Below are 27,231 nucleotides of genomic sequence, written 5' to 3'. Positions count from 1 at the left end.
TTATGTGCCGAAAATGAGAATGAAGAACAAGTCAAGTGTTACACCTGCTGCAGCTTCCCTCCATGACTCCCCTGTTTATTTTCCCGTGCAGCCGAGTGGCAGCACCCCCGTCTCAGTCTACCCCCCCACCTCAGTGGATTCTTTGCCGAGTGGAAGTCTGATTGTCTGAGTGGAGGCAGGTGTTCGGCAGCTCTGGCAGCTGCGTCCAATAATTGCGACACCTTCTCCTCCACGGTCACTCTGCCTGCTCCTGAAACCTGATCAGTCAGTTTGCATTCCCAGCCAGCACATTTGCAAGATTTCTAATTACTTTGTTTGGAATTTTTTTCCGCCTCTCTTTCTGATCTAGCAGGGCCGATTAACCTTCTTCCGGGCATCATCCATGCAAATAAGCTCATCTATCCACAAAGATATTTGCCTCAGTGTCTTTTCAGATTTTGGTTTAAGAGCTCCTGCACATTCAGAGGCTATTGCAGTCATGTGTTGCTTCCTATTTTTTTTTTATTTTGGAAAAAAAAAAAAAAAAATCAGGCCATTACTGTCGCAGTGCCACAACACTTCCACGGTTTAGTTAGCCTTTGTGATTACTGTGTGGCCTTTTTCTCACCTCAAATCCATCTAGCGCTGCCGCCACTCTGTCCACTCCACTCCCGACTGTTTATCCCCACAGCGTTAATGCACTTTTGTTTGATTTTAGTAGAGCACATCAAACTCCGGTTGTAGAAGTCTAGCGTGTGGGTTGAATTCAGTGCAGTAACTCGGCATCAAACAAGGTTACCGGCGAGTTCTGAAGGTTTCCGTTGGAACTTCTGAGAGTGGGTGGACCGTTGCAAGAAAGCCATCATAGCAGGTATTCTAATAGCAGGAGACTTTAACTCTCACTGCCATGTTACTTTTTAATATACTGAAGTGATCAAATCGGTTTGTGTCTCTGAGTCATACAGTCAGGCTTTCTGGTCTGAAAGGCTGAAGCATCTGTGGGTGGAGGTCACACACCCGATTAAAACAGTCATGCAAGGACCAATATGCCGAAGTAAACACACCAACATAAAGTCAAGCTCCTTACTTATTTGGCCGCAAAGTGATTGCCACATTTATGTGCACTCAGACCAAGGTTTAAGAAAAACACCTATTTCCCCACCTCAGTTTTCAATGCTGACATGACGCACACAAACCTTTCGTTGTTAAAGGTTACATATCCTGCTGATGTAAATGTCTCTTAAAATGGTATTGCACCTGTATACAACAGTTTCTTTTATCACAAAACTCAATATTAAAAAAATATATTTACAGTGGGAAATGCACAACTGCTCTACTCATTGGAAGCATTCGTTTGCCGGGGCTAAAGAAGTTTCCCCAACCATGCCCACAACCTCAAAATCCTATCTCTGAGCAAAGCAAAGGCAAAACTTTCAGTTGCTCTTCCGAGGGAAAACCTAGCTGGGTATTTTCCAGGGCAGTTAGAAGTGCACAGGGAGGTGACCAGGGGGTAGCGCTACGTGATCTTGCGGTCATTGCCAAAACCTCCAGACCATAAGTAAGGGTTAAAAAAATGGTATATTGAGACGACCTTGGGCTGAGCTCCGTCTTTACCGTTGCCAGTGTTGTTACGGGAAATTCTTCAAATTTCTTTATTGAGTTGCAGAAATTGAGAAGCACCCATTCAGTGAGTCATTTTCCCAACTGACTCATTTACAGTTGTCAATTACCAAAACATATGTGGGCAAGTGGATCTTCAATCCTCAATCTACATAGACATGCAAGTCAACGTTTACTAAAGTTCCGCCATTTGGGTGCTTGTAGATATAATCTACATGTAGGTAGCATGTAGCTTGATACTTGCTACTCCATCCCCAGTTGTGGAGCCATTCATACGCCATCATTGTTTACAAACTCTGAATATGTCCATACAACCCAATGTCTCTCCTGTGGCGTAAAATGTTGACGTTGGGAAAGTGCACTTTTGTGTTCTACGGGGACGCCAAAGCCAGCCTTCCGCATTGACGTGCAGTTGTTTCACTGGAGTAAACCTAACCGCTGTCCTTTTACACAACGCACTACCCATGGCGTCAGGACAGGATAAACTTCTGCGTCAATATAAGACACTAAAGTCCACTTTTTAAAGGTCATTCTATAACGCCATGATACTGAAAATGTGTTGGACAGTCTATACTGCAGCAATTTGGGAGTAGTTGGCTTTGAGGTAAGGATACAGATACTACCACACACAGTATACACAACTTCAAAATAGGAAGAAACATATGACTTTACAAGAGAGAAAAGCGGTGAAATAAGTTTCACGTTGAAGTCGATTAAATAGACAACTCCACTTGCATGCAACAGACCGTAGGCGACAACCCTGCTCCATCTGTGTCACAGCTTGCTAGCTTTCCACGATTAGGGAGGAAATACAGTGCTCCTACGAGTAAATTGTACAGATGGTTTGGTGTCTGTACGCCACAAGATAATTTCTGTCTCTATTGAGAAGCAGAAAAAAACAAATCTCAAGGGGCTTTAGAAAGGCCTTTCTTTGACAAGACTGAATTCACAGTCTGTCCCTCCATGACTACATGATTTGGTCATGGTGTCATCCTCACCTTTCAGGATGAGGAGCTCGCCTTCATTATGGCAGAGAAGTCGTGGAAGTGTGAGGAAAGTCGATGTGGACTAGAGCAGCCAATGTGCAGCCAACGTATGAACAAAATGATTTGTCCTCTCAAGATTGTCCAGACATAAATAATGCACGGCCTCAGTTCAGTGATAACTGTCGCTCACTGGCACTCAAGGAGCTATCGCCGCATTTTCCCATCAGGGGAACGTATTTTTTCTTTCTTTGTAGGGGACAGTCTGACATTCTAGGCTGTGCTCACTGGTAACACCACATTTTACACACCATAAATGCGTCTGTCACAGCAGCATTTTTGGCCCTCCATTGGGGTCTAATTTACAGCTGGATCTCAAGTTTCTGAAAGTGCAGTGAGATGTGATCAGAAAACAATCTTTGCTTCTATTACTGAGGTGTAACATGGCTGGACAGGAAGGATGACCTGACAAGTGAGGTGAGCCAGACGGTTCAAGAATCTTGTCAGTCTGGCTAAAATTGCCTCCTGCTGCTCTCCGGGAGGCTATTTTAACAATTTTCCTGAAGGATTGATCCACATCTTATCGCTAGCAGCGTCCCTTTATACAAAACTGTTGAGTGAACACAACTTCAGGAGATAAAAGCAGCGAGAATAAAAAAAACCCATGACGGGATTTGCAAACATACAAATTATATTAATTTACTCCCATAAGCTCAGAGTTGTGGAAAGTGCTGCCTCAGGCGCCTGGCTTGTTTCATGTTAGCTGAAGATACACAGCAAAATTTCAATCCAAGAAAGTAAGAACACCAAATCTAGCTTTTCATCTTCAAAGGAAAGTTTTATCGTGATTTTAAATATTTAACTGGGATCATTAACTATTTAAAAGTTTAAAAACAGTTATCATTACCAAACTTTGGCACCTTAATACCTCATGTGTTATTAAGTAGCATTTAACACTGGGGAGGCACCTACGAGTGTTGCCACTGACAGGACCTTCGGTAACAGACTTGTCCATTCTCGCTGCATGGAGGAGCGATTCCGTCATACCGTCCTACTCCCTGCTATCTGGTGCACAGTCTGACTGATTTTCTGGGGTCTTTGTTTTGCAGTGTTGTTGTTGGTTGTGCGTGTGCACACAGTGTTATTAAATTGTTATTATTACTTAGTTTTCAGCATGAAAAAAAAAATATATAATGTATATAATATATATACTGTATATAGAATGTCCCTCTCACCATCTTAGGGTGGCAGCCTTGTCCACCACCATTATGTCCGGTTGGTTAGCCAGCAGCTGTCAGTCTAGAAGCTAAAGTCCCACACTATCTAAACTTTGCTGTTCGACCACTCTTGGTGGTGTGTCCCATTTGGGTTTGAATTTGGATACTTCTAATCTGTCTATAGACTATTAGAGTCTCTGTGGACTGCTCTGATATTTGGTTTGGCGCTTCCATGTTGTGCAGAGAGGCAATCGGATGGGAGAGAGATATGGATCATATTGGGGCCAGCTAGGGTGATGGTTACTGGATCTTGTTCTGGGTGGCTGCCATGGTCAGTTATATATATATATATATATATATATATATATATATATATATCGGAAAGATTTTTTTTCTTTGGATTTCGAACGAAAATCCAGAACTGGAATGCCCCCGAAAAAAACGTAACGGGTGCGGACCGATCAGCTGACCCACGACGCGCTCTGTTATTGTGTATAACGCAGCCTCTGTATGCAGACGTGTCCCGTTAGCTACATTTACTGACAGTTTTTTCTTCATATTGAGGTGTAAAACCTTTCCTGTCTCCACACTGGACCGTGGTAGAGTGTCACAGGGGAGGTGCTCGCTCTCCACACCTCCGAGGCTGGAGCGCTCACTCCAGGGTTTGATGTCCTGTTGTGGGCTGGAGCTGGGACAGGGATGAGGCGAGTCTGGGACAGAGCGCTACTTGGTTTATGACTTTGTCACAGCCAAACTGCACAGAAGCGCACATTCAGAGCTGGACACGCACCGGGCACCTCTTCACTTCTGGAGAGACGTCACTCACTCGGCAACCCCTCCCACATGCAGCGGCCACACACATAGAGGAACAGCGCACCTGCAGCAGACACTCTACATTCTCTCCTGCAAAAGCCTTTTTTAAGGCTTGGAACGCATTATTTCTTTTTCCATTCATTGTAATGGGAAAAATCGATTCAGATTTTGAACAAATCACATCTTGAACGGCCGTCTGGAACAGATTGTGGTATATATATATATATATATATATATATATATATATATATATATATATATATATATATATATATATATATATATATATATATATATATACAGTACACATATAGTTTTAGTTTCAATATGAAAATGAAATAAACAAATGACACACAAACCCCCAACACGTAAGGATTCATGAGTTCTTCCCTTGAGCTAATAAGATGTGAGTTTTATTCAGTTTTTATGTAAGGTGATGAAGGTCCTACCTGGTGGTCCTTCGGGTCCAGGATCTCCTGGTAAGCCAAGACCGAGCTGACCCCGTTCACCTTTCTGACCCCTGTAGCCTGAAGACAGAGACAACATTGTGAATTATTGACATGCTGTACCAAAAGAGCAACGTCATACAGAGTCCTTTCTTGTTTTGTTTTTTTTTTCATTCAGTGAGATTAGCTGATTAATCAAGGCACATTGTCAAGATGCAGCCACGAGATGCTCAACTGTCCAGGAATCCATGCGTAAAAATAACATCAATGCATGCCTATACAAAGCAGCAGCAGCTCTGAGCGAAGCTGCTCCTGAAGGAGTTGTTGAAACACTGTGTGCCCGAAAATTCAATCCCCAACCTGTGAATAATAAAAGACAAACTGACATACTGTCAAAATAGATACCAGCAAACAGCAAGTTAGCAAGGCATCATGGGCTCCTGTGTTCTGTCAACAACGGCAACACGTGTCTGAACCGAGCAGAGCAGAGAGGACTTTCACTTGCAATCCCAGGCTACATATGACTCAGTTTCAGGCAGCACAAGTCCAATAAAATATAAGCAAAAAGAAAGCAAGACATTTCTTATTTTCATGACTAAATTATTTAGCCCATTTAACATTGGTAAAGTTGAAGCGATGAGAGCTCCGAAATGGGGAAACTGCTACTTTTCACACTGAGTACGTCTATACAAATTTGTCGCATGATCACATGAAGTGGAAACACCACAACAAGCAGAAAGCAGAAGCACAACTTGCAGCACGGGATTGCATCAGACGATTTTGTTTTTGAAGAAGAAGAAGAAGAATCCTGAAAGAAACGTCGGTACATACAGGATTGACAAAAAATAGAGGAATAAAATGTGCATGTGCAATGGCCAACCGCATTGCGCCATGTTTTCATGGCAATTCTAAAACACCCAAATGGACTCTGGAAGCACGCAGTCTTCACATGTAAACATATTGGTGCTTCCTCGCTGAAGGATGGAACGATCATTACATGACAAGTGAATGCCGACACCAAAACAATGATGATTTTTGTTCAAGGCTGTCATTTTAGACATATTTCCAATACGTGAAACTCTGACTGGCAATGATAGTAGTTACAGAGTAGAGTATAATTTATATTTATTGATGGAACTAGATAGTTCAGTGTCTCCTTTAGATAACTGAATATGTCAAGAAACCTGAGACTCCAGTCCGCAACAACAGTGTCACACTGCGATTAACAATCTGATTCTGCGTCTGCTATACCTGAGCGTCAGTGAAGAATAAAGGCAGACACCACAATGAGCTGTTTCCTGATGCTGCTACAGCATATACCAACACAGAACAGAGTGATCTGATCTCTGCCTTTATCTTCACCTTCACCTTCTTCTGCCATTTATCTGGGGTCGGGTTGCGGAGGCAGCATTCGGAGCAAGGAAGCCCAAACTTCCCGATCCGCACAAACCTCCTCCAGCTCTTCCCGGGGGATCCCGAGGCGTTCCTAGGCCAGACCGGAGACATCATCTCTCCATCGAGTCCTAGTTCTTCCCCAGGGTCTCATTCCAGTAGGACATGCCCGGAACACCTCCCCAGGGAGGCGTCCAGGGGGCATCCGGATCAGATGCCCGAGCCACCTCAGCTGGTTCCTCTCGATGTGGAGGAACAGCGGCTCCACCCTGAGCTCCTCCCGGATGACCAAACTCCTCACCCTATCTCTAAGGGTGCACCCAGCCACCCTGCGGAGGAAACTCATCTCAGCCGCTCATCCGCGATCTCATCCTTTCGGTCACTACCCAAAGCTCGTGACCATAGGTGAGGGTGGGAACGTAGGTCCGATACAGCGACCGCATCACTGCTGCCGCTGCACCAACCCGTCTATCAATCTCACGCTCCCCTTTTCCCTCACTCGAGAACATGACCCCGAGACTTAAACTCCACCACTTGGGGCCTTTATATAAAAGCCAAATCGTTCTCCTCTGGTTGCAGACAGATAGAGGGAAAGGATTTTATAACATATGTGAACGCTACAATCTGAAGTGGTATTTTTCCATGTCTGGTTGCCATAAAAACATGGCGGAATGATGGACACCAGCGCTCATGCATACATTGACTCAGGAGCCCAGTGCGTTTGCGCGTGCCAGTCCTGCAGTTTTGTCAATCATGTACCGACACCTCAAACTAAATGACAGGAACTGCTGCTCACAGTCTGTCACTCGGACATATGAAAGGACGGAATAGATGAGAATGGCTGCAGATTGCAATGTGCAATAGTTAGCTTGTTAGTGATTTTAAATTAGCAATGAATTTAGCAATAATTCGTTCACATAGATTCACAACGACTGAAAGTGGAAGTAAGGAAAATAAATAAAAATTATTCCACGGAAGGAAACAGTCAAGGTAACTGAAGATTAACTGAATTCACCCTCGCTCAAGTTTGCTGGCCATTATTTTGGTGCAGAGTTGCTTGATAGAAAAAATGGTGCACAAAGGCATGCTTCAAGGCCAAAAAGTAGTAAAAACAAAATCAAAGCCAACGCTCGGTTACAGCCACATCACAAATTCGGCTTTTGAATTTGCTTTAGCAGCGTGCACACAGAAGTTCACTCAGTCCGTGCAGTGTCTTCGCAGCTCAAAAACAACAGCACACACAGTAAGAATTGGAGCGGCTGCAAGAATAGTTCCCCATGAGACACTCAAAGGAATGGAGTTGGGGGCCAGCGCTTGCATGGAGTGCATCAGAAACATTGACAGGGGTATCAAGCGTTTCGCCGCTCAGCCCAAAGGGGAAGCGCTTCAGCGCTTGCATGTCAGTGGAAATCTTTGAAAAAAAAAGGCTTATGAACGCTCTAAAAGTGAATCTCAAAAAAGGAGTGTCCACACATTTTCCAACTAATGAGACCTCTTTCAACACTCACAAGGCCTGGGTCGTCGTGAAGGAGAGAAAATAATAAAAAGAAACTTAAATATAAATAAACTGCTGCTAAATCACCGTCACTTGAAATGAAAACAACAAAATGAGTTGCAATAATGGACAGAGAATGTCGCTATAAAACCATCATTGAACAGGGCAGCTTTCATGTTTGATGGAAAGGAGAGCACCGCTGAGTTGACATGCTTTTAATGATGTTATCAGAGGAAAACTGAATAAAGCAGTAGCTAAGTCTTTCTGTTTGATATTTAGACGGACAGGATTATGCCGCACCACAGTATTCAGTCAGGCAAAAGACTAAAGTATACAATCATTATGGAGGCTAGTGAAGTTTGTCCATTAACAGTATAATCTACTGAAAGTATATTAGCATTGTAGTGACTTAAAATAGTGTTTTACAATAAGATAAGGTAGGCTACAGCCAAAAAATTCATGTATTTCTTTCTTTGGGTGTAGGTCATTGACCTGCAGGACACCACCGCAATTGCAACATGCTGCATCGTGACATTTAAATAAGTCAAGCTGCAAATACAAAGTCTGATGTAATTACTACTTTACCCAGGCAGATGGCGGACAGCCATAACTTCAACCAGAGCAATATTTCTGGGTGTGTTTCCAAGAAAGATTGGAGTAAATAGAGATTGAAAACAGGAGAGAGGTTGTAGCAAACTGAGACCCAGAGAACGAATTTGACTGACTGGGATTATGAGGAGGAATATTCACACGCTGCTGAAAAAATAAGGTGCCAAAGTAGTGAGAGCGAGTCGGTGACACAGGTAGTGGAACTGGGGAAAACAAGAAAAACAAAAAACAACAACACAGGTATAGCAGCAGACACGTTAGAAACTATTGGAGCAGTGTTCACGGCCGTGCAGTAAATGACAACAATGATGCCCAGCCATCGTCATCATCATCATTGTTGCTCTCCAGTGGACCAGACAAACATCTTTAAAAGTAATTCACTGTGGTCGCCGCTGTAATATACAAATTAGATGCGTGAATTTATCTCAAACTTTGGTTCATACTGAAGTTCTCTTTTGCGATATATCCTCATCTCTATCAGTTGTCAAGTCTTTTGAACTAAAGATATCAAAGTGGAATAGAACTCGCCCAAAAGGCTCACACCTTCGACTTCCTGTTTACATTTTACATCTTGGATTGCAAACTTGGGTGGTGAGAATGTCATGACGTAACCGGCGGGGGGGGGGATTTCTGAGTTACAAGCTCAACTGGAACGCACCCTTATCTTCAAACTACAGTATATATGTATGTATGTCCTAACAGGTAGCACTGTAGAAAGAGGTATTTCAAATACATTTTGATGAAGTTATGAGAGGTGACAAGTTAACGGAACAAAACATAGCAAATAAATCCGACATTAGTCAATGTCCATAAAGAAAACTCAACAATTTATCACAAACAAACAAGTTTTAAACAATATTGTTATTATTGACATCTTTTTTTTCCAGATCAATACCAATAAAGATTAGAACACAATAATCATCAACCAGGGCAAATGTACAAAAATACATAAATTAGAAGAGCAGGACCAAAAAAAGAAGAAAACCACTCAAAGAGAGCAGAACCCCACCCCAAGAACAGCTCATTTCCACCCGAATTACGATTTTCACCCAACATTATCATCCATCTTTCATTTTGTCTCAATGATACTTTTTTAGCAAGTGAAATATTATGTTTATCGTAATATAAGTAACGTTCCTGAACATCTTCTGTTCTTTGTTGCATCATCTCGTAATAACTCTGACCTAGCAGATGACACAACTTCATATCGTAAAAGTGGATTTTGTTGTCAGGAGGAGCAGACAAAAGTATGCAGTCAGTTGTAAAGATGAAGAGTTTCATTATTTACCTTTTTATTTGAATATCGGCGTCAAATTGACATTTATTTGTCGGTGATAAATGTAAGTGTTGGAAAAACCACAGCAAAGTTTGATGAAGAAGGGGTTATTTTTCTCCATAAACAATTCATTTCACTGCAGAAAAGCTCAAATTGGGTGAGCAGAGCCTCCAGCGGAGGATGACAGAAAATAATGAGGAAATATTATCCCTAACTCCATCCCCAGTTGAGTGGAGCTATGAGTCAACAAAGAACAGGAATTTATTGATTTTTGTGGTTAACCAAGGGAAATACCCACAACCCGGTTGCCATTAATGTTTATTGCAAAGCTGCGCTAAGAATTAAGAATCTGTAAAACACTCATTTGAAGCATATAAAATAAACAGGCAAAACAAATCTGGGACAGCATTAACAGCACACAGATAAAACACTTCAGTGATCGCATTTGTCAAGTGTGTTATTACTGAATTAAAGCAGCAGGATGGGTTAACGTGAATCGGATCTTGAATGCTGTGAGGTAGATACAAGCTCAAAGAGAAGGGTTAAAGCAGAGGCGCTTTCATCTGCACCAACACAAGCTCGATGAAGAGAACCCTGTCCAGTGAACCAGCGGCGAGTGTACGAGCAGTCAGACAGTTCTTTCACTTCTGTCCCCGACTAAACTCCTCTCCCAACTTCCACTCCTGGTTTGAGGTATCAATATGTGGCCCCTGCCCTGTCCACATTGATATTACTCTTTGTTATTCTCTGTGAATTCTTCACTCGTCTTCATTTTCCCAGAGAGTTGCTCTGCACCAGACTCCTGGCCTTTCATCCGCTGCCCGTCCCTCAGTCTGAAATGATATACGGGTCTAAGCAAGAGGGGAAATAGCCAAGAAACCCTTGTGATGAGAGAGTTGCCTGTTAAATGTTGTAGCTGTAAAGCAAAGCGAGGTGCAGTTAATTCTGCGTCACAGATTCATAGCTGCAGTAAAACGTAGTGATCCTCTTTCCCGTGCCCTGAAAAAGTATTCTCTCCTTCCTGGTTCCTGATTTTGTTGCACATATGTCACACTGTCAGATCATCAAACCAGTTTTAATCTGACAAGTAAATACACAACCCAGCCTGTGTTATATAAATAAATAAATGTTAGGACCTGCTTTTATTTAAATTTTATTTTGGTTTCACACTTCCCTATCTTCTCTGTTTTTGAGACCCCCATATTTACTTCCGCATGTGTGGTTCTGGTTCTTGCAGCTCTTCTGCTCCCTTGCTCCTGGACTTGAGACTTCTGAGCACTATGATCTGGCATTTTGGATTGAGATTTTTGGACTTGTGATATTTTTCATTTTGATTCTGTAGTTTGGACTTATGTATTTAAATGTTAAACTTTGTTCGTTCTTTCAGCATCACAACACATTTGGGATGATTTTACAATATTCAAGAATAAATGAGAGAGTTATTTGAATCTAAAACAGGCCACCAAGCCATTCACAAGGGAAAAGGTGAGAACCCTCTCGGGAGTGAGATAAAAATGGCATCCATAGGACAGCACCAAGGGAAAACCCACTACTGAAAAAAACCCACAAAAAACACAAAAGCGTGTCTCACATTTGCCAAGCAAAATTGTGATAATCCTCAAGACGTTTGGAGAAATACTTTGTGGACTGACGAAAGAAAAGCTACTATGCTGGTTCAGGACTGGGGGGGGGCTTGCTGGACAGCAGTAGAGCATTGAATTTTGTTGTTTTCCTGGAAATTCCTGAAGGCGGGATGACTTTATGCCCTTAAGAGGCTGTTGGGTTATACTGACAAATACAACGGTTCAGAATAACCCTCAAACAGATTTAAGTTCAGGAGTTACAAAGTCCAAGTCTTGACTTAAATCCAACTGAGATGCTACGAACTTGCCAATATGCTCTGAACAATTCAGTGTTGATAAATGGTCCAGTGTTCCTCCACAGCGAAAGACTCATCACCGACTGCAAACACTTGATCTCAGTTACTGGTGCCAAGTATGGTGTCGCTGGAGCAAATACATTTTTACAGTGGGCCGGAGAGGGTTCTATTTTGTTACCTTAATAAATAAAATCATCATTTAGAGAGTGCATTTTATGCACTCTTGCATTCTTTGTGAGATAAAATAGGTTTGGTGATCTGAAAGATTTCAGCGTGAAAAATACAAAAAAAAAATTTGTTTCTAGTCTTCACTGGCCACTCGTGAGCCGCAATAGAAAAACGATGAGTCAAGTTTTTGACCATTTCTCACTTGTCAGTGAACTTTTTCTTCGTGGCTGACCCTCTCTGAGTCAACGGCACTTCATCGGTTATTCCTCAACCAGCCTATTGAGGACGAGTGTGATATTTTCTATCTCAGTGTCCACAGCATTTTCCCTCCACAACCAGCAGATACAAAAGAAAGGGTGAAAGACCGACATGCTGGTGAGAATGGTGGGTGTCGAAAAGAACACCTTTGTGCAGCAAAGGGAGCTGTATAAAGGCTATTATTCTGACGTGATAAAAGCTCCATGAAACTCAAATATGCAGATTTCATGCTGGATAATATGCAGGACAGCAAAAGCGGGAGCACAATGGCCTTCTTCTTCTTTGTTAATATAGCTGAAAAGCATTTTATTGCCATGATTCTTATGCTAGGAAATGAACTACTTTTTTTCCCGGATGTCGGAGGCAAAAGGCTAAAGCCGGTTCCCAAGCCTATTTCTAAATCATTCATCGAACAAAACACTGTCAACATCCAGACATACTTTGCAAACTGAGCACTTACCTTGTGGACCTGGGGGTCCTGGTTCTCCTGGAGGGCCTGGCAACCCATCCTTGCCTGGGGGTCCTGGTGGACCTTGGATGTGTGAAGCTAACATGCCCGCAGGTGTCTTCTTCAGAGTGCCTGAGCTCGATAACTTTTCTACAGCGTCAGAAAGAATATAAAGTGCGATGTACATGCGGTGTATAACAGCAAACAACAGGTTTTTTTTTTTACCTTCAATAACCCTCAATACTTCTGTTTTTACAAACTTCTTGAGCTCTTCGATGAAGGTGGGATCCCCCTATATAGAGAACAGCCTCATTATGCTCAAAAATCCAAAGTATCAGATACACATCCAGGGTAACCTGAGGTCTTTAGCCCAGAGAAACTATCAATGTCAAACACCCAGCTCCAACTTCCTTTTTCTCTGCTCATTATGCTGTAATGTCCAATTCTGGACCAAGCCCAGTAGGAAAGTGAAATGGCTCTAGGGGGCCATAATAGACAAGACTTTTTAACTAAGAAGATAGTTCATACTGGGTCAGCTCCCAATCCTTTTAAGAGTATGTCCTGCCAATGTAAGCCAAACATACAACAATAAAAGCGCTTGCACTTTAGGGATCTATAAAAGAAGTATCCCAGCAGCAGGGAATAGATCCTGGCCTGTTTTTGCGGGGTTAAACCTGGGTCATCTTTGCCCTTCAATTTGTGTGCTGTAAATGTGTTGTGACCGTGTTGTATGTGTTTAAATGTCTGTGACAAGAGAAGGTGTTTTTAGCACCAGATGAGCCACCCACATATCTGTGTCTTGCTCCGTCACCTTCTCACTCCCTGCCCGACCTTGTGTTGCGCCTGGATGATCCGCGGTGTGAATGTTTTCAGCGGAAAAGAGACGAGCTACCTCTCCAGGCTTTTGAGACCTAGCTGAAATATTCTCCCAATGACCTGGGAGCAGGGTTCTGCTTTTAGCAACTCACCAGAAGATTTGAACTTTCCACAGGTCCTGGAGGGCCGGCGTCACCTTTTACGCCTTGCGGGCCGATAGGTCCAATTGGACCGGCGTCACCCGAGCGTCCCCTCTCGCCTTGAACGCCTCTCTCACCAGGGATCCCTGGGTCACCCTGCAGAGTTCAGAGTTACAACGCTTTTAAACACAGTTTCCAATAACTTGTACCTTCAAGTGCCCGAACTTATATGCCAGAAAACATTTTGGCTATATATATATATATATATATATATTTTTTTTTTTTTTATTTGGTAGTGTTGACCACCCAAGCTCAGACCTTGACTAGAGCATTCAGAGATTAAAACCTCAAGAGCCCAAAGCCGAGTTGAGACCACGACCAATGATGGGGGCAACACCAAAATGTTTCATCCTCTGTAAACCATTTGTCTCCCAACTGTTACACATGAACTGTATCAGATAATCAGATATGATCACTTCTAATGTTATCTTTGCTACTGGGTCCCGTTGAGAACCTGAGCATGAGGCAAATGCAGGAATCGATCCCTACTGTAGCAGCACCTTATCCCTGCGTGAAAAGGTGCCCTTTAGATCTGTTTTCTTCCTTCACAAAATAGCTTTTCTTTCTCCCTCATCATTTTGTCCAAATGTATTCAATTTGGTGAAGAATATTGGTGTCGCCCTTTTTTTCCTGGCATAAGAACCTGCCCTCTAAAATGTCTGTAAATTCCTGCTCTTCTACGTCAAACTCTCCTTCCAGAGTCTTTCAAGTATGCATAATGGAATACTGTCCTTTATAGCTTTTCTTTCACTGTAACTGCCATTCTTCTGTCACAGATCACCCTTATCAGTCATCTCCACCTGTTCCACCCTGCCTGCACTCTCCTCTTCACCTTCCTTGATCTCTGTCCATATATGCCAAACAGACATTAAGAGTGTAAAATAAAATAAAATAAAAAGTTATTTCTAACTAAGCTGAGGACTCACTGGACAGTACAAGTGCAGGCAGACTTGATAGATATTTTATCTGTATGGTAACACAGACATGGCCCATCCAAGGAAATAAAAGAGGGGCCAGAGGAGATCATATTTTTAAGAAATACAACTATGATTGATCATGAATAGCAGCCCTGTTTACCTCAGAATTGCCAGAAAGTCAATACTAATCTCAGGTCCGTGTCATCCCTGAAATTACCCTGTGCACATTAACCTATTTCCCAGAATGAGCCCACTCTGTCACCTGTCCTCTGGTTCTGTTGGCACCGGTGGAGCTAAGAGGCTGTTTTGCATCATCTATAATCAGCATTTGCCAGAGGTGATGGGAAGAGTGTGCCTCGAATCGTTTCAGCCAGAACAAAACCTGACTAAAAAAGGGCTTGATTGAAGCCTGTGTGAAGATAAGCTTTGACTGTACTCACACGTTCCCCCTTGGATCCACGGTCCCCTGGTCTACCTGTAGGTCCCTGTGAAAGAAAGAAGCGTAAAAACTGATTTGAATACAACCCAGTCCTGAAAATGAAAATGGAATCCAAAGCTTTTGATTCTCCTCTCAGCCGACGTCGCAGAAAGAACCCATGCTCTGCAACATGCAGCAACACACAGTATGCATTATTCAAATCCGCACGACAGAAGCAAAGATTTGTGATTTAAATCCAGCGTATCGGCGAGTTGATTATATTTGCATGAATAATTCCAGGCCTCGACTTTGAGGACGTTCACTTTTCAGCTTATTGATTGTCTGATATCACCCTGAAGTTTCTCCTTCTGCAATGTCACTGCTTCCCTGCATCACTGTTTTTCTGGTTTGGGAAACCTGTGGTTACTACCAGCTGGTGGAGCGCAGGGAGAAAATACCTGCCGTCTCCAGCTCGAAGGCACAACATCCCGTGCCCTCCAATCTCTCACTGTCACTCCTCATTTCTTCCTTTCAGTGTGTGCGCAGCAAATACCTCTGGGAACATCTTTGTATCAATTCCTCGCTGGATTACAGGAGGCATGCAAAAGACAATCTGGCATGATGCGGTTTTAAAGCGGGCTCCTTCTTGTGACGCTGTTCTTCCCTGCCTGCTTTAATCTTCGCTGCTGTGTATTCCCGCATGCCTGATGGGAGGCTTAAATCTATCATCTTGCCCACTGAAATGTGCCTCCCTGAGTGCTACATCAAACCACAGATGCAGTGAGCGAGGACTACATGTTGCAGGGAAGCAATCCCTGCTAGGGGGCACTGTTGCCCCACCGTAGAGTCCAGAAGCTGCTCAGAAGACAGAAAAAAAACAACAACACAGGACGGTAGGATGCTGAGGGTTTTGGAAGTTGTGATTTTACTGCAGGGATATCAACTAAAAATATAATAATGAAGTGTTGCGGTTGCTATTAGGGTGCTCTGTGACCAAATCTTGTAAAACAGAGGAGGACATTTTTCCAGATGGGACTGTGAAACGAGTTCAGGATGCTGTGAGCGGATTCTCACACAGTGCTGTAAGTCATCAGGCTGACGTAAAGACACTTTGTGGAGGTTAAATTGACATTTTCAAGGCAGTCGTTCCTGGCAATCTGTTCTGTTTTGCAATAGAGGGATCATTCGCCGTCAAGACAGATGCATTGGTCAGTGCATGAGACATCCTGGAAAACATGGACGTTTAGAGAAGGACACTTGTGATAAGTGGAAGCCGTGTGAGTCCGAGTTGCCGACCCAATGCAGTTTATTGTGGGAACTGCTTTGAGGAGAAAAGGAGTCCCATAGATTGTGACGTCATTCTTAGCTTCACCTCATAATAGTCCATGTGTGTTAACCTTCACTGAAATCTACTAACACTAACCAAGTCTTTGGAACCATGTCGAGCAGTTATTGATGATGAGGTAGATGGTAGATGAGGTTTTATGACACAGTATTGAAGGGTTGATGAGGTTTCATGAAACAGTGTCCTGATTTTCAGAGGCACCAGATGGTACTGTCTGCTGCACAATGCTTGGTCTTGAACAATTAATACAATTAAACCTCACATCATTTTGAAACCAAGAGCGCCATCTAGTACATTGTTTCATCAACCGAGCAATACTGCTTCATGATACGTCATCTTCCCATCACTACTGGACAGCAAAGCTAGAATACGGTTATACTGGCATGTCACTGGCATGTCAAGAGAAAAGACTGTTCTCCAATTAAAATAACTTTGGGAAGAGTCGTCTTTCCCAAGGCTCAATGAACTGGGGCTGTCTGGAAGTCACTGAATTTCACAAATTGATACATGTAAATACAGGGTTGAATTTGTTTGTAGTATAATGTAGTATCATTGGTTAAAAATCTTTCACATAGCGGGTGCAGTAAAAAAAGTGATTCACTTTGAATTATTTGTAACTACTTCACTCAAATTCCCAAATTATTCAGCAAATACTTGGGCTTTCACTTGACTTAATATAGAGACATTTTTTTCTTGTTTAAAACACTGTACACATTCCCTCACACTGGACTATTTGCAATATCTGCAAAGTCTGGTTCTCGTGGGGTTTCTGCCTATAAGCGGCTGTACTCTCGCAAAAGAAAAGCTAATACAATGGAACATATTATCTGCAGAAAGTATGGCTTTCAGAAAGTTGTGTAGATATATTAACTGTCAGATACAACAGTTTTTTTTTATTCTCTAAGGCATGTTTTAATGTTATTATATTATTAAAAGAGTTCATTGAAACACTTTCTTTGCTTTAGTTATAAGTTCATTAAAATGGATGTAAAAATCGACAAAATAAATGTCGTAGAACAAAGATCTGGATAAAATGATTATATTATTAAGTGTGTGACAAGGCATCTGCTATCGTTGCTATAGCAACTTTGCTGAACGGCCCCAGACTAACCACTCAGTAGACAGTGTCATCTATTTGATTAAAAAGGACCTGACTTGCTGTGGCTTCATGAGGCATGAGGCAGCGAGATGAATACTTAATCGTGGGCTCTATTGCCCTCTTTAATAAACATTTCATCATTCGCCGGAAAGCATTAATGCTATAATTAAAGTAAAAAGAGCAAAAGTCAACAAAGCCTTAAATCTGCGGGGTTCCGTTTAGTTTTTATCTTTAGAATGTCTGAAATGCAAATTGGGCTTAATGCGTCCGGGATGCTGGCGCGGGAGAGAGGGCGGCGGGATTAGAATCTGCTGTGCCATCTTTTTGTAGCTCGGCAGGAGGAGGAGGGAAAAAAAAAAACAAAAAAAAAACGCTGCTTTTCTATAAGGAGATGTGCATCGCCGACGTACAACTCACCTTGATTCCAGGAGTTCCGTCTTTTCCGGCTCGGCCCTGCTCAGGAAGTGCAACACAAACAAAGACATTGTGTATCAGCTCCTTCGATTGGATCGGCACCGTTGCACTCCTAGTAATCTCCACTGTTAATGAGATATCTCAACCAAGGGATAATGATTCTGATTGCTGAGCTGAACACTGTTTCATTGTGCGCTTGCTTGCAGGCAAAGAAAAAAAAAAAAAAAGCCCAAATGGTAATTACATAGAAGGCTGAATCGGCAACTGAGTGTACACAGAACGTATATCACACGTCTTATCATGGCCCTTGTTTGGTCTTTATCGCTTATGTTGAACTCAACAATAGACACAAGCTGCGATGTAAATGATGTGTTTGCCAGGCCACGCTTGATACGACTCATTCCAACTGATGCCGCTCCATTCATACGCAGATGAAAACATGAAATCATTCAAAGCAGCAAGATTGCATTTGAGGGGGGTGTTTTTGTTCTTTGGCAGAGGTTTAGAAGGAAAACTGAAGCGGATACTTGCTCCATGACGATGCTATTATTATTATTTAACTTGCCTACTGGGGTCTGCTGTTGCTTTGCTGGAGTTAAATGTGCTTTGATTCAAACAATTTCCAGTAAACCACTGCAGCATTTACGCACATCAATGTTTAAAGTAACCATATGTTGAGTTAGAAAAATATGATGCTTCAGTAAGCTAAGATGGCTAAGATGTACTGTAGTTCATTCGCAATAACTCAGTGTCAGGTCGCGGAGGCAGCATTCGGAGCAACTTCCCGATCCGCACAAACCTCCAGACATAAACTTTTTCATGTAATATTTTAACTACTCACACTACATGTGACATTTATATTCCACAGAAATGTAATTACAAAGTATCTATCCTTATGTTTTTGTAGTGAGTGACTTCACAAGATAGAATACAAATCGAAGATTCAACTCCCATATATGACAAATGACTTTCTATCACAGTTGGCCAGGTATCAATAAATCAATGTGAGTGTCACATGAAGATAGATAGACAGCGAGAAGGGCACCACGAATCTATTTGGCACCACATTATGAATGTATTATGATTCAGAATTTTACAGTAAACCTCATATTTAAAAATAAGACACTATTTTAGTCAATGTAGCCTTGCTTTGTTGATGAAATAAGTTGCTTAAAATTTGTCATGTTGATTTGGAATTGTGTCATACAGGACATTTGGATGAAATGTTTTAATTTCAGTCGTTCCAACTGTGACATATCTGTGATGGATTGTGAATAAGCAAGGACTTTGGGGAATAAATAAATACATTAATTAAACAAGCAAGCATATTAAACAGTAAAGCAACACCTAATAATCCTTCAAATTTAAGTTGACATTGTAAGATCTAAGTGCATGAATAATAAAAAAGTCAAAATGATTGGAAAAATGATTATAAAAAAATATTATATTCAAGATGGTATTGTCTTGGATATCTGCATTCACTTATCAATATAAGTCCAGCAACTGTGTAGCTTATTGTGCAACAGAAATTCCAGTCACAGGTGTGTTCTGTAGCGTGTTGCTGTGGCTATAAAAAGAAAAACAAAACAAGTGAATTTGTGTTGATCCTTACAGCAACACCTTGAGGTCCCTCGGGCCCCGGGAATCCTGTCTCTCCGAGCGGCCCTCGCTCACCCTGTCAAAGAACAGAGACGGCCCATGTGTCAGACGCCGGTGATAAAGGAGTGACAGGTGGATTGACAGCTCAAAGAGAGTTGGAGGCTGCAGCTCACCGGCTCTCCAGGGATCCCTGGCTCTCCGCGACTACCGGGCTTCCCCTGCCAGTCATAAACAGCCAAAGAGGATAGTCAGTGTTTGACAGTTGCTCGATGGTGTCATTTATCTGGTAACCCCACAACCTCTGACTGTCGTCGAATAGCAAAGCCATGCAGGCGCTTTTCATAAATTCCTAATATGAGCGATGCAGAAAGGTGAATTGGAATTATAAGTAAGCACTCACCACAGGACCTTGAGGACCAGGTGGACCAGGTAAACCACTATCTCCCTAGCAGAGGACAGGGGTGTCAGGGAGGTGACAGTAGATACACACAATCCATGCCAAACTGACGGATGAATATTGATCGTTTGACGGTTGGAACGATTTGTCTTTTTCCCTACAGTCGAATGTTTCCACGGAATTCAGAATCCCCACCGCGCAAAAGGAAGCGACAGAAACTGAAAATCTGCAGCATATGAAAGAGAGATGCAGAATTTATATTTGGCCGAAGATCAAAATGCAGTTTCAAAAGGATACATTTCATGGCGAAAGAAGCCGCCGTGGCTTTTTAGATCAGCTGCATAGTTTCTGCTGAAACCAAAAAAGACGCTTTGTGTGGAACTTGTTGGTCATCGCATCTAGTTAAAATGCTGCCTGGTGAGTATCCAATGATTTTGGTCCAGGAAAATGATTGTGAGAATATAGATGGCAGAATTTTCATATCTACATCATGCTGGCTTGTGTTCTCTCTCTCTGAGCCAAACACAGACGTGTTCACTGCCATTTTTTTTCCAAGCAAGAAGCAATTAGGGAAGTAAAGTTCATTGGTGCTGTGTCTAAATTCTCTCCTTGTTATAGAAGCTCTTTCCATTGTCCCCAGTGAGTCATTGAATTATGATGAAATACGGCATGTGAAAAACCATATGTTATATATGCTTTAAACGGTGGCCAGCGAAGATCTGATCAGAACACTGTTCACTCTCTTGTGTATTTCAATGGTTGCATGTTAACTAGTCCTTTCTTGATACCTTGGCGCCAGGCAGCCCTTCCAGCCCCGGCAGTCCCATGGCACCGGGCTCGCCCTACACAAAGAGAAACACAGAGTCAAAAAAAGGATAAAATTATGAATAAAATAAATACAATAAAACATTTTTGTTGTATTTTATTGAAACTCCAAAGAAGATATAAGTAAAAGAAACAAGTAAAGTGTAAAGCATCACCATAAAATTTTCTACTGCTTCAACAGGTGCTTTCATGAATAGTTTTTACGGTTCTTTATCATTTTTTATTTTCAAAAACCTCTCCATAGTTGTTAACTATCATAGATTTGCAAAAACTGAGCATCTCGCAGCCCTCACGGCCCAAAGGTGTAAAACCCAAAAAACTGTTAGCGGCCCAACCATAGGCCTCAACCCCATGGTTAAGAATCACTGCTGTAGAGCTTCCCTTTCACTCAAAGTGCCACTCTCCCATCACACCTAACAGTCATGGCCACCCTGTCTACATTCTCCTCTTCGCTTCCTGGCTATGTGGGCACTGTGTCACTGTGAGACGCGGTTTGGGGTCAGCCGCGGAAACATACTTCTTTTGTCCAACAGGAATGACGTGTCAAATGCTATTTAAAGCCCCTCAAATGGCAGTGCGTTCCAGACGTGGTGACTTCTTGAGTGCACCCTCAGTAAAAAAGAATGTTTGCGACAATGAAGGCATCAAAATTTTTGATAGATTGAGAAAAAATACTACTTTCTTTTGCCATAAATATTACTTGTGTGAGTGTATATGACTGATTGACTTTTGTATTCCGTATTCAGTTTGGTCTCTGTCTTGGTCTTGACCTCGGATCTCAGATTGTAGCAAAAAAAACCTGTGAAACCGTTTTACTCTTGAAAAATCAATGATTTATTTTTTACAAAATATTATTGCCCTACATTGATTAATCAATGTAATGAAGCACACTTTTTTTTATGGTAATATAAATGTAACCATTTTAGTAAATATCAAATATATAAAATAAATATGATTAACAGTCAATTACAATGAGCTTACAAGGACAGAAGGTGGCAGTAGTGTTTTGGACCTTTCTCATGGGCAGAAAAAGAAGACAGTGCTTGAGCTACGTTGTGAACACGACGACAGAGGCTGTGTGGAGTCCACAGATATTACCAAATATGAAACTATTTGCTCCTTGTCCCACTGTCAATGTTTCGTGAAAATTTCATTGAAGTCCATGAAAAACCGTTCAAGTAACAGACACAGGCAAAGATAAAAAAGCGATGGTAATAAAGGATAAGGATTGCAGCCACAGTACTTTAATAGGTTCTTTGGGATTGCAGATAAAAGTTCAAACTGTTTTTGAGAATATGTCGGAGTCATTTTGCCATCTCTCAATCGGATTGTAATATACCATGCTGGTTTAGAAGGCACTGTGTAAAAGAATAATAGTGGTATTAAAAATATTTATTAAGAGAGGTGCAACTGGTCCTTTCAGCACATTTGTCACCCTTGTTTCAAACCTATTTTTGTGTTTGCACACTTTCCAGCTGTAGCTTTTCCCAGCATATTTAAGGATTTTAAACAGTGTGCCTTTACGATTTAAGGAGCAGGTGTATTAACAATGTCATGGATCGTTGATGAAATTTGGCAGCGGCCGATATTTCACATTTAAATCTCTCTCAGTCAGGGAGAAAAGTGTTCCGATGCGGGCATCGCTCTTTGGGGCACTATTCAACCTCAGTGTTCTATATGATCTGTGGAACATGTTGTCACGGCAAGTGGGCTATCGATGGTCCAGAAAAAGAGCCCCATTTGACAATCACAATCAGGCTCGCTTCGCCACTAAAAATAGAGAGCTATTCCCAGTGCGAGGGGGAAAGCAACGGCTTCTACCTACCTCATCTTGCTCAAGCTGCCATGAAGAAATGCCATTACAGAGAACAGAGGGCCAACGGGCTCTGACATAGACGGATTGTGCAGGTAATTGTCACACATGTAGATTGTCAGGAATAAGCGAGCGTGGCTGCGGGATGAGTGGGCAAGCCAAGAGGATCAGCTGTGAGACGGATTGAGGCAATTCCGCCATACCTCTGCGGCTGCTCACACAATTTATTAAAATGTCAAATTAACATCCGGGTGAAAAATAACTGGGCAACAAAACAATAAAAAAAAAAAAAAAAAAGTCTCCTGAGGATGAAGGATTCCAGTCCGTGGCAGAGGTGTTGGGTCGTCTGCATGTCTATCTGGATTGCATTTAAAATGCCGGTTTCTACCTGCTGCAGTATTCATGGGTCCAACTCTGGATGTGATCCAGAGGTAAAAGATGGGCTCACAGTAGTCTGACTGAGCTGTGACAAAGTGATGAAGAAAAGTGATGGTCACACTGTTGCAGTATAGACCTTCATCTGACACTGAACTGTAGGCGAATTCTATCATTTCTGTCTCAGTGAAACGGTGCCGGTGCCGCCAAAAACATGCAAATCTGTCAGCATGGTGCTTATGATAATATGCCTGGGCAACATTCACCCTAATGCAGCATTCACAATAAACAATAAGATCGTGCTGAAATACTGCTTCAGGGTAGGTGGTGTGCTTTTACATTGCGCTTTGATGTTATGCTGTTCTTTAGGGCCAATGTTTAACTTGATTTTTTTTAGTATTCAGTGCCTTTGAGGATATTTAAAAGTATATTGTTGATGGTCTATGGCATGTTGGGTGGTTGTAATTTGCAAAGATTGCATTGGGGAAAATATTTTTGCCACTCTTGTGCTGATAAAATTAAACATTTGAATCTATTGACAGCTCTAATTTAAATCCTGCTGAATGCTACTGGAATGCTGAAGTCTCATAACCGGGCAGATATGAGAACGTCAAGAGACGAGTTTGTGTGAATTTCTCAGGTCATAACTTTAAAGAGTACAGCTCAGGCCAAAAGTTTGGACACACCTCCTTTGTGTTTTTTCCTTATTTTTACTACTTTCAGATCGAAGTCTTCAAATATGTGAAGCACTATATGTGGAATTATGTAAGAAAAAAAATGTTGAATAAGTCAAAATATGTTTCATATGTCAGATGACTCAAAGTAGCAACCTTTAGGTTTGTTGGCCACACTGCAAACTTTCAGCCTTCTTAATGCGCTTCATGATGTAGCCACCATAATGCAGCTCATCGCGAGAAAGCCAAGAGTAGTAGAGTAGTCACAGAGGGAAGCATGGCTGCTTTGAAGAATGTAAAATCTAAAACATGTTTTGAGTAATGATGCACTTCATACTCCATATGGGTTCATTCATATTTTTGATGCCTTCAGCGAGAACACAATGTAAATAGTAGTGGAAAAACGCATTGGATGAGTGGTGCGTCCAAACTTTGGGCCCGTACTGTGCATGTATAGCAACTTCAATAGTGTCCAGACTCTGGGTTGATATTTTTGAGTTTCTCAACTGTGATGTAGATGCCACAGAAAAAAAAACAGGATAAAGAGTAAATCTAGACAACAGATGATGAAACAAAGTATGTTCATTCATTCACATTTGAGCTGAAAAAGCAACTAATGTAATGTTTGAATGTCTTAAAATGATATTGGACCTTGATATTGTCTGTTTGCACCGTTGAAATATTACATCAAAAAAACTTACTTTTCTTACATCAGAAAAATCTTGTCCTCCCAGCCACACCCACATTGCTGCGACTGGTCAGGAGGAAGCCTTCAGCCCGCCTCTGTTCTTTATCCAGCATGCAAGCTTATTCAACATGACAACTTAAGGCCCTACATGAAGCGCTCATAAATAAGATTCCACTTACTGGAATGCCTTCATCTCCTTTGGGACCCTTGAGAGAGAGATAAAGACATGTAAGTGACATGAATTGCTGTAATAAAATCATGAACAATAAGTGTGAACTACTACGCTGCCGCCGTCTGTTATTGTCATTAAAATTTATTGTCATCATTATGTCGTTTCCTTTTGGCGTGTTGGTGTCGGTAAATCACGGCGCCGTTGCTTTGGCTGTAGCTGTGACCTTTCGCTGCTTACTTGCGATGATCGAGATCACATTATTCAGCTGCCAGTCGCACGTATGTGGCGGTGATAGTGTGTTTTCTCCTCTCTATGGAAGCTCAATGACGTAAAATGAGATGTTCTTTTATTGACTGACTGTGGCTGGAATGTATGTCACAGATGTATTTTTCACCGTGGAGCTCCAGGACCTCTGAGCTAATGTCTCCCCGGGCTGGACGCGGTTACAAGCTATCTGATAAGGGACAGAGAGGCAGCTGATTAGCAAATCGGGTCACTTCATCTTGGCACTGTGTGGAGCGCCTGAACTGCCTTCTCCATTTTGCATATCAATGATTCCGTGTCCTGAGGCGGGTCAAAGACACCTGTTTGAGAGTCTGGACGCCTCCTCGCGGGGACACTCTCAATGAACATGATTGACTCTGATAGCTGGGATAACGCCGGGGGGCAATCAGATTATGAGTCATGTGTCTCTGCCAGAAACCCAGTGTCAACATGCCATCGTGCAAGTGTAAAGCCACACTACAGTCTAAAGACCTTGCTTCAGGCTAACCACCACAATGCTTACCGGAGCACCAGGAGCTCCAGGGGGGCCTAAAATCGCTCCGCCACTCTGGAAAGACATTTAAAAAAAATAAGTAGCGCAGTATGGCGCAGTATTTTACAATGTAGGTCAAACACATTTTAACTGCTGGGACAGAATCTTCAGCAGCAGCAGCATGATTGAAAGCACTGGGCCACGAACCCGATGAATCACTGTATCATCATGACACCGGGGTTAAAGTCATTCGCGGAGTCTTTACCTGCAGCTTGTACAGACTGCTCATCCCATTGCCCTCCACATAGGGTACACCCTGGAACACAATCAACAGTAAATAAAATCTGCTCATTGATGTTCCATTAAGTTCAAAGCATTAAGACCACTTAGAAACAAATCTGCAACAGTTAATCTTGCGCAGTTACACAGTGTTAAAGCTTTAAAATCTGCAGAAGCAAAATCAATATCTCATTTGTGGAATACACAAAGAGCAGGGGGCAGAGAAAAGTGGTGAATAATCCAATAGATTTAATACAGTATGCCTGCGGACAAAATGAGTCTCGAGCTGTTCAGAGAAGGTGATGTCCACAGAAGGATGTAGTGCTATAAGTGTAGGGATATAAGATAAGCATGACCCCCCCAAATTCAGCGCCGCCGATCTTGGTAGAGTTCCAGCTCCAGCGTTCAGCTGGTTGGCTGAACATGGCACACTGAATTACATGTTGCAAAAGTTTCGCTAGGTCATAGTACGCATGTGAGGAAAGAGAAACTCATCTACTGATCCCAGGAAGTTCAAGAAACAAAAAAGAGGAACAAGATGAGAGGGCTGAATTAACTTTAGTTCCTCTGTTGGGTGAGAAGCTCTGAAGGGCTGAAGTTTCTGAGAGAATCAATTCAATTGAGAGGAAACTCAAGTATTTGCCTAGAAGAGCTGGTTTCTAGGGAGATGAAACTCTGGCCTTCATAAACTTTTGCCCAAGTGATCAGACAAGCAAAAGTCAATGGCTGCAAGGACAAAAGTGTCAAAAGTAATCCCACATTGTGAGGTGAGGGTTAACCCCGACCCTGTACTATTTGAGGAGACAAGATCCATATCTCACAGAGTATTTGTACAGTTCAATGAGAGTCCATCGAGTTGTGAATGCACAACCTTTACACAAGCTAAAGTCTCGAGCAGAATGGGGTAGTAGTATATCTGTTCATATTTCACAAAGCTATGAGAAGGCAAAATAAAAAAAGATACTTAGGAAGGTAGACTCAGCTAAGAAGGTCAACTCTTGTAAATGTAGAGGGAGTCAAGGATCTCATTTGGAAGCAAGAGGCTGCGTGTGCCCTTTTCAGGCGGGTGAGTTGTCCCATGTCCTCCCAGTCTGCAGTTTATGGGATCAGGATGCATGTGTGGGTGTGGCCGTGTGTGTGTGTGCGCGTGCCAGTTAAAGACCGGTTCATGGGGACAGCTGATGAATAATAGATTTGCCTTTGGATGTGTTTATAATGTGGCCTTTAAAAGACAAAGAGAATGATTCAGTACTCGTGAGCAGGTCACCAAAATGAAATCTGATTTTTGCTTGTTCAGTGATACAAACGTCTGCCATGTCTGACACCACATTTGTTTTTCTTTCGCTTTCATTTTCACATATTTTACCGGAGGCCCTGGAAGTCCTGGTCGTCCCGGGGATCCATCATTTCCCTGACAAAGATAAATAAATAAAACATTTAAATTAATTTGAAAGGTGTCACATTTAAATTGAAAATAAATAAATAAACCACATTTTACCTTATCTCCTTTCGACCCTGCGGGTCCCATTGGACCAGGTCTTCCCATGAGTCCCTGCACACAGTAAAAGTGGACATGAATGTGTTTTTGAAAGTCTTTTTTTGTTATCACAAAGTTTCAATTATTTAAGGCAATTATCCAAAAAGTTCTTACAGGGGCTCCTGTGCGACCAGTTGCTCCAGGAAGTCCTGGTACTCCAGAAGGGCCCTTGCAGGGGATAGGAAAATGAAACTTGTGTCTTCACAATAAACACCACAATTTGCAAAGTCAGAATAAAAACAACAACGTGTCTTTCCCTGAATAAAATGAGTATATTTCTTCATGGTGTTTTACAGCAACAGCAACAATGTTTTGTTTGGGAT

General features: G+C 42.1%; 1 protein-coding gene across 4 annotated transcripts in view; it reads right to left on the bottom strand.

Moving 5' to 3' along the window:
• Nucleotides 1-27,231, bottom strand: part of LOC128765068 (collagen alpha-1(XIX) chain-like) — a 127,383-nt gene that overhangs the window by 5,445 nt on the left and 94,707 nt on the right. For 3 of the 4 annotated variants that reach the window (XM_053875464.1, XM_053875465.1, XM_053875467.1), the window contains 16 exons: nucleotides 27,023-27,076; nucleotides 26,870-26,923; nucleotides 26,738-26,782; nucleotides 25,358-25,408; nucleotides 25,123-25,167; nucleotides 24,343-24,369; nucleotides 20,577-20,630; nucleotides 19,792-19,836; nucleotides 19,565-19,609; nucleotides 19,405-19,467; nucleotides 17,796-17,831; nucleotides 14,957-15,001; nucleotides 13,552-13,695; nucleotides 12,809-12,875; nucleotides 12,596-12,733; nucleotides 5,062-5,139 (listed from right to left, as the gene is read on the bottom strand). In XM_053875464.1, the coding sequence (XP_053731439.1) occupies nucleotides 5,062-5,139; nucleotides 12,596-12,733; nucleotides 12,809-12,875; nucleotides 13,552-13,695; nucleotides 14,957-15,001; nucleotides 17,796-17,831; nucleotides 19,405-19,467; nucleotides 19,565-19,609; nucleotides 19,792-19,836; nucleotides 20,577-20,630; nucleotides 24,343-24,369; nucleotides 25,123-25,167; nucleotides 25,358-25,408; nucleotides 26,738-26,782; nucleotides 26,870-26,923; nucleotides 27,023-27,076 (991 nt within the window). Of the gene's footprint in view, nucleotides 1-5,061; nucleotides 5,140-9,219; nucleotides 10,664-12,595; nucleotides 12,734-12,808; nucleotides 12,876-13,551; nucleotides 13,696-14,956; nucleotides 15,002-17,795; nucleotides 17,832-19,404; nucleotides 19,468-19,564; nucleotides 19,610-19,791; nucleotides 19,837-20,576; nucleotides 20,631-24,342; nucleotides 24,370-25,122; nucleotides 25,168-25,357; nucleotides 25,409-26,737; nucleotides 26,783-26,869; nucleotides 26,924-27,022; nucleotides 27,077-27,231 lie in introns of those variants that run through there. The other variant, XM_053875466.1, reaches the window with a different exon arrangement.

This window comes from Synchiropus splendidus, chromosome 9, assembly GCF_027744825.2.
Source record: "Synchiropus splendidus isolate RoL2022-P1 chromosome 9, RoL_Sspl_1.0, whole genome shotgun sequence".
NCBI classification, from domain to species: Eukaryota; Metazoa; Chordata; class Actinopteri; order Syngnathiformes; family Callionymidae; genus Synchiropus; species Synchiropus splendidus.
This window is presented reverse-complemented; position numbering and strand designations above follow the sequence as displayed.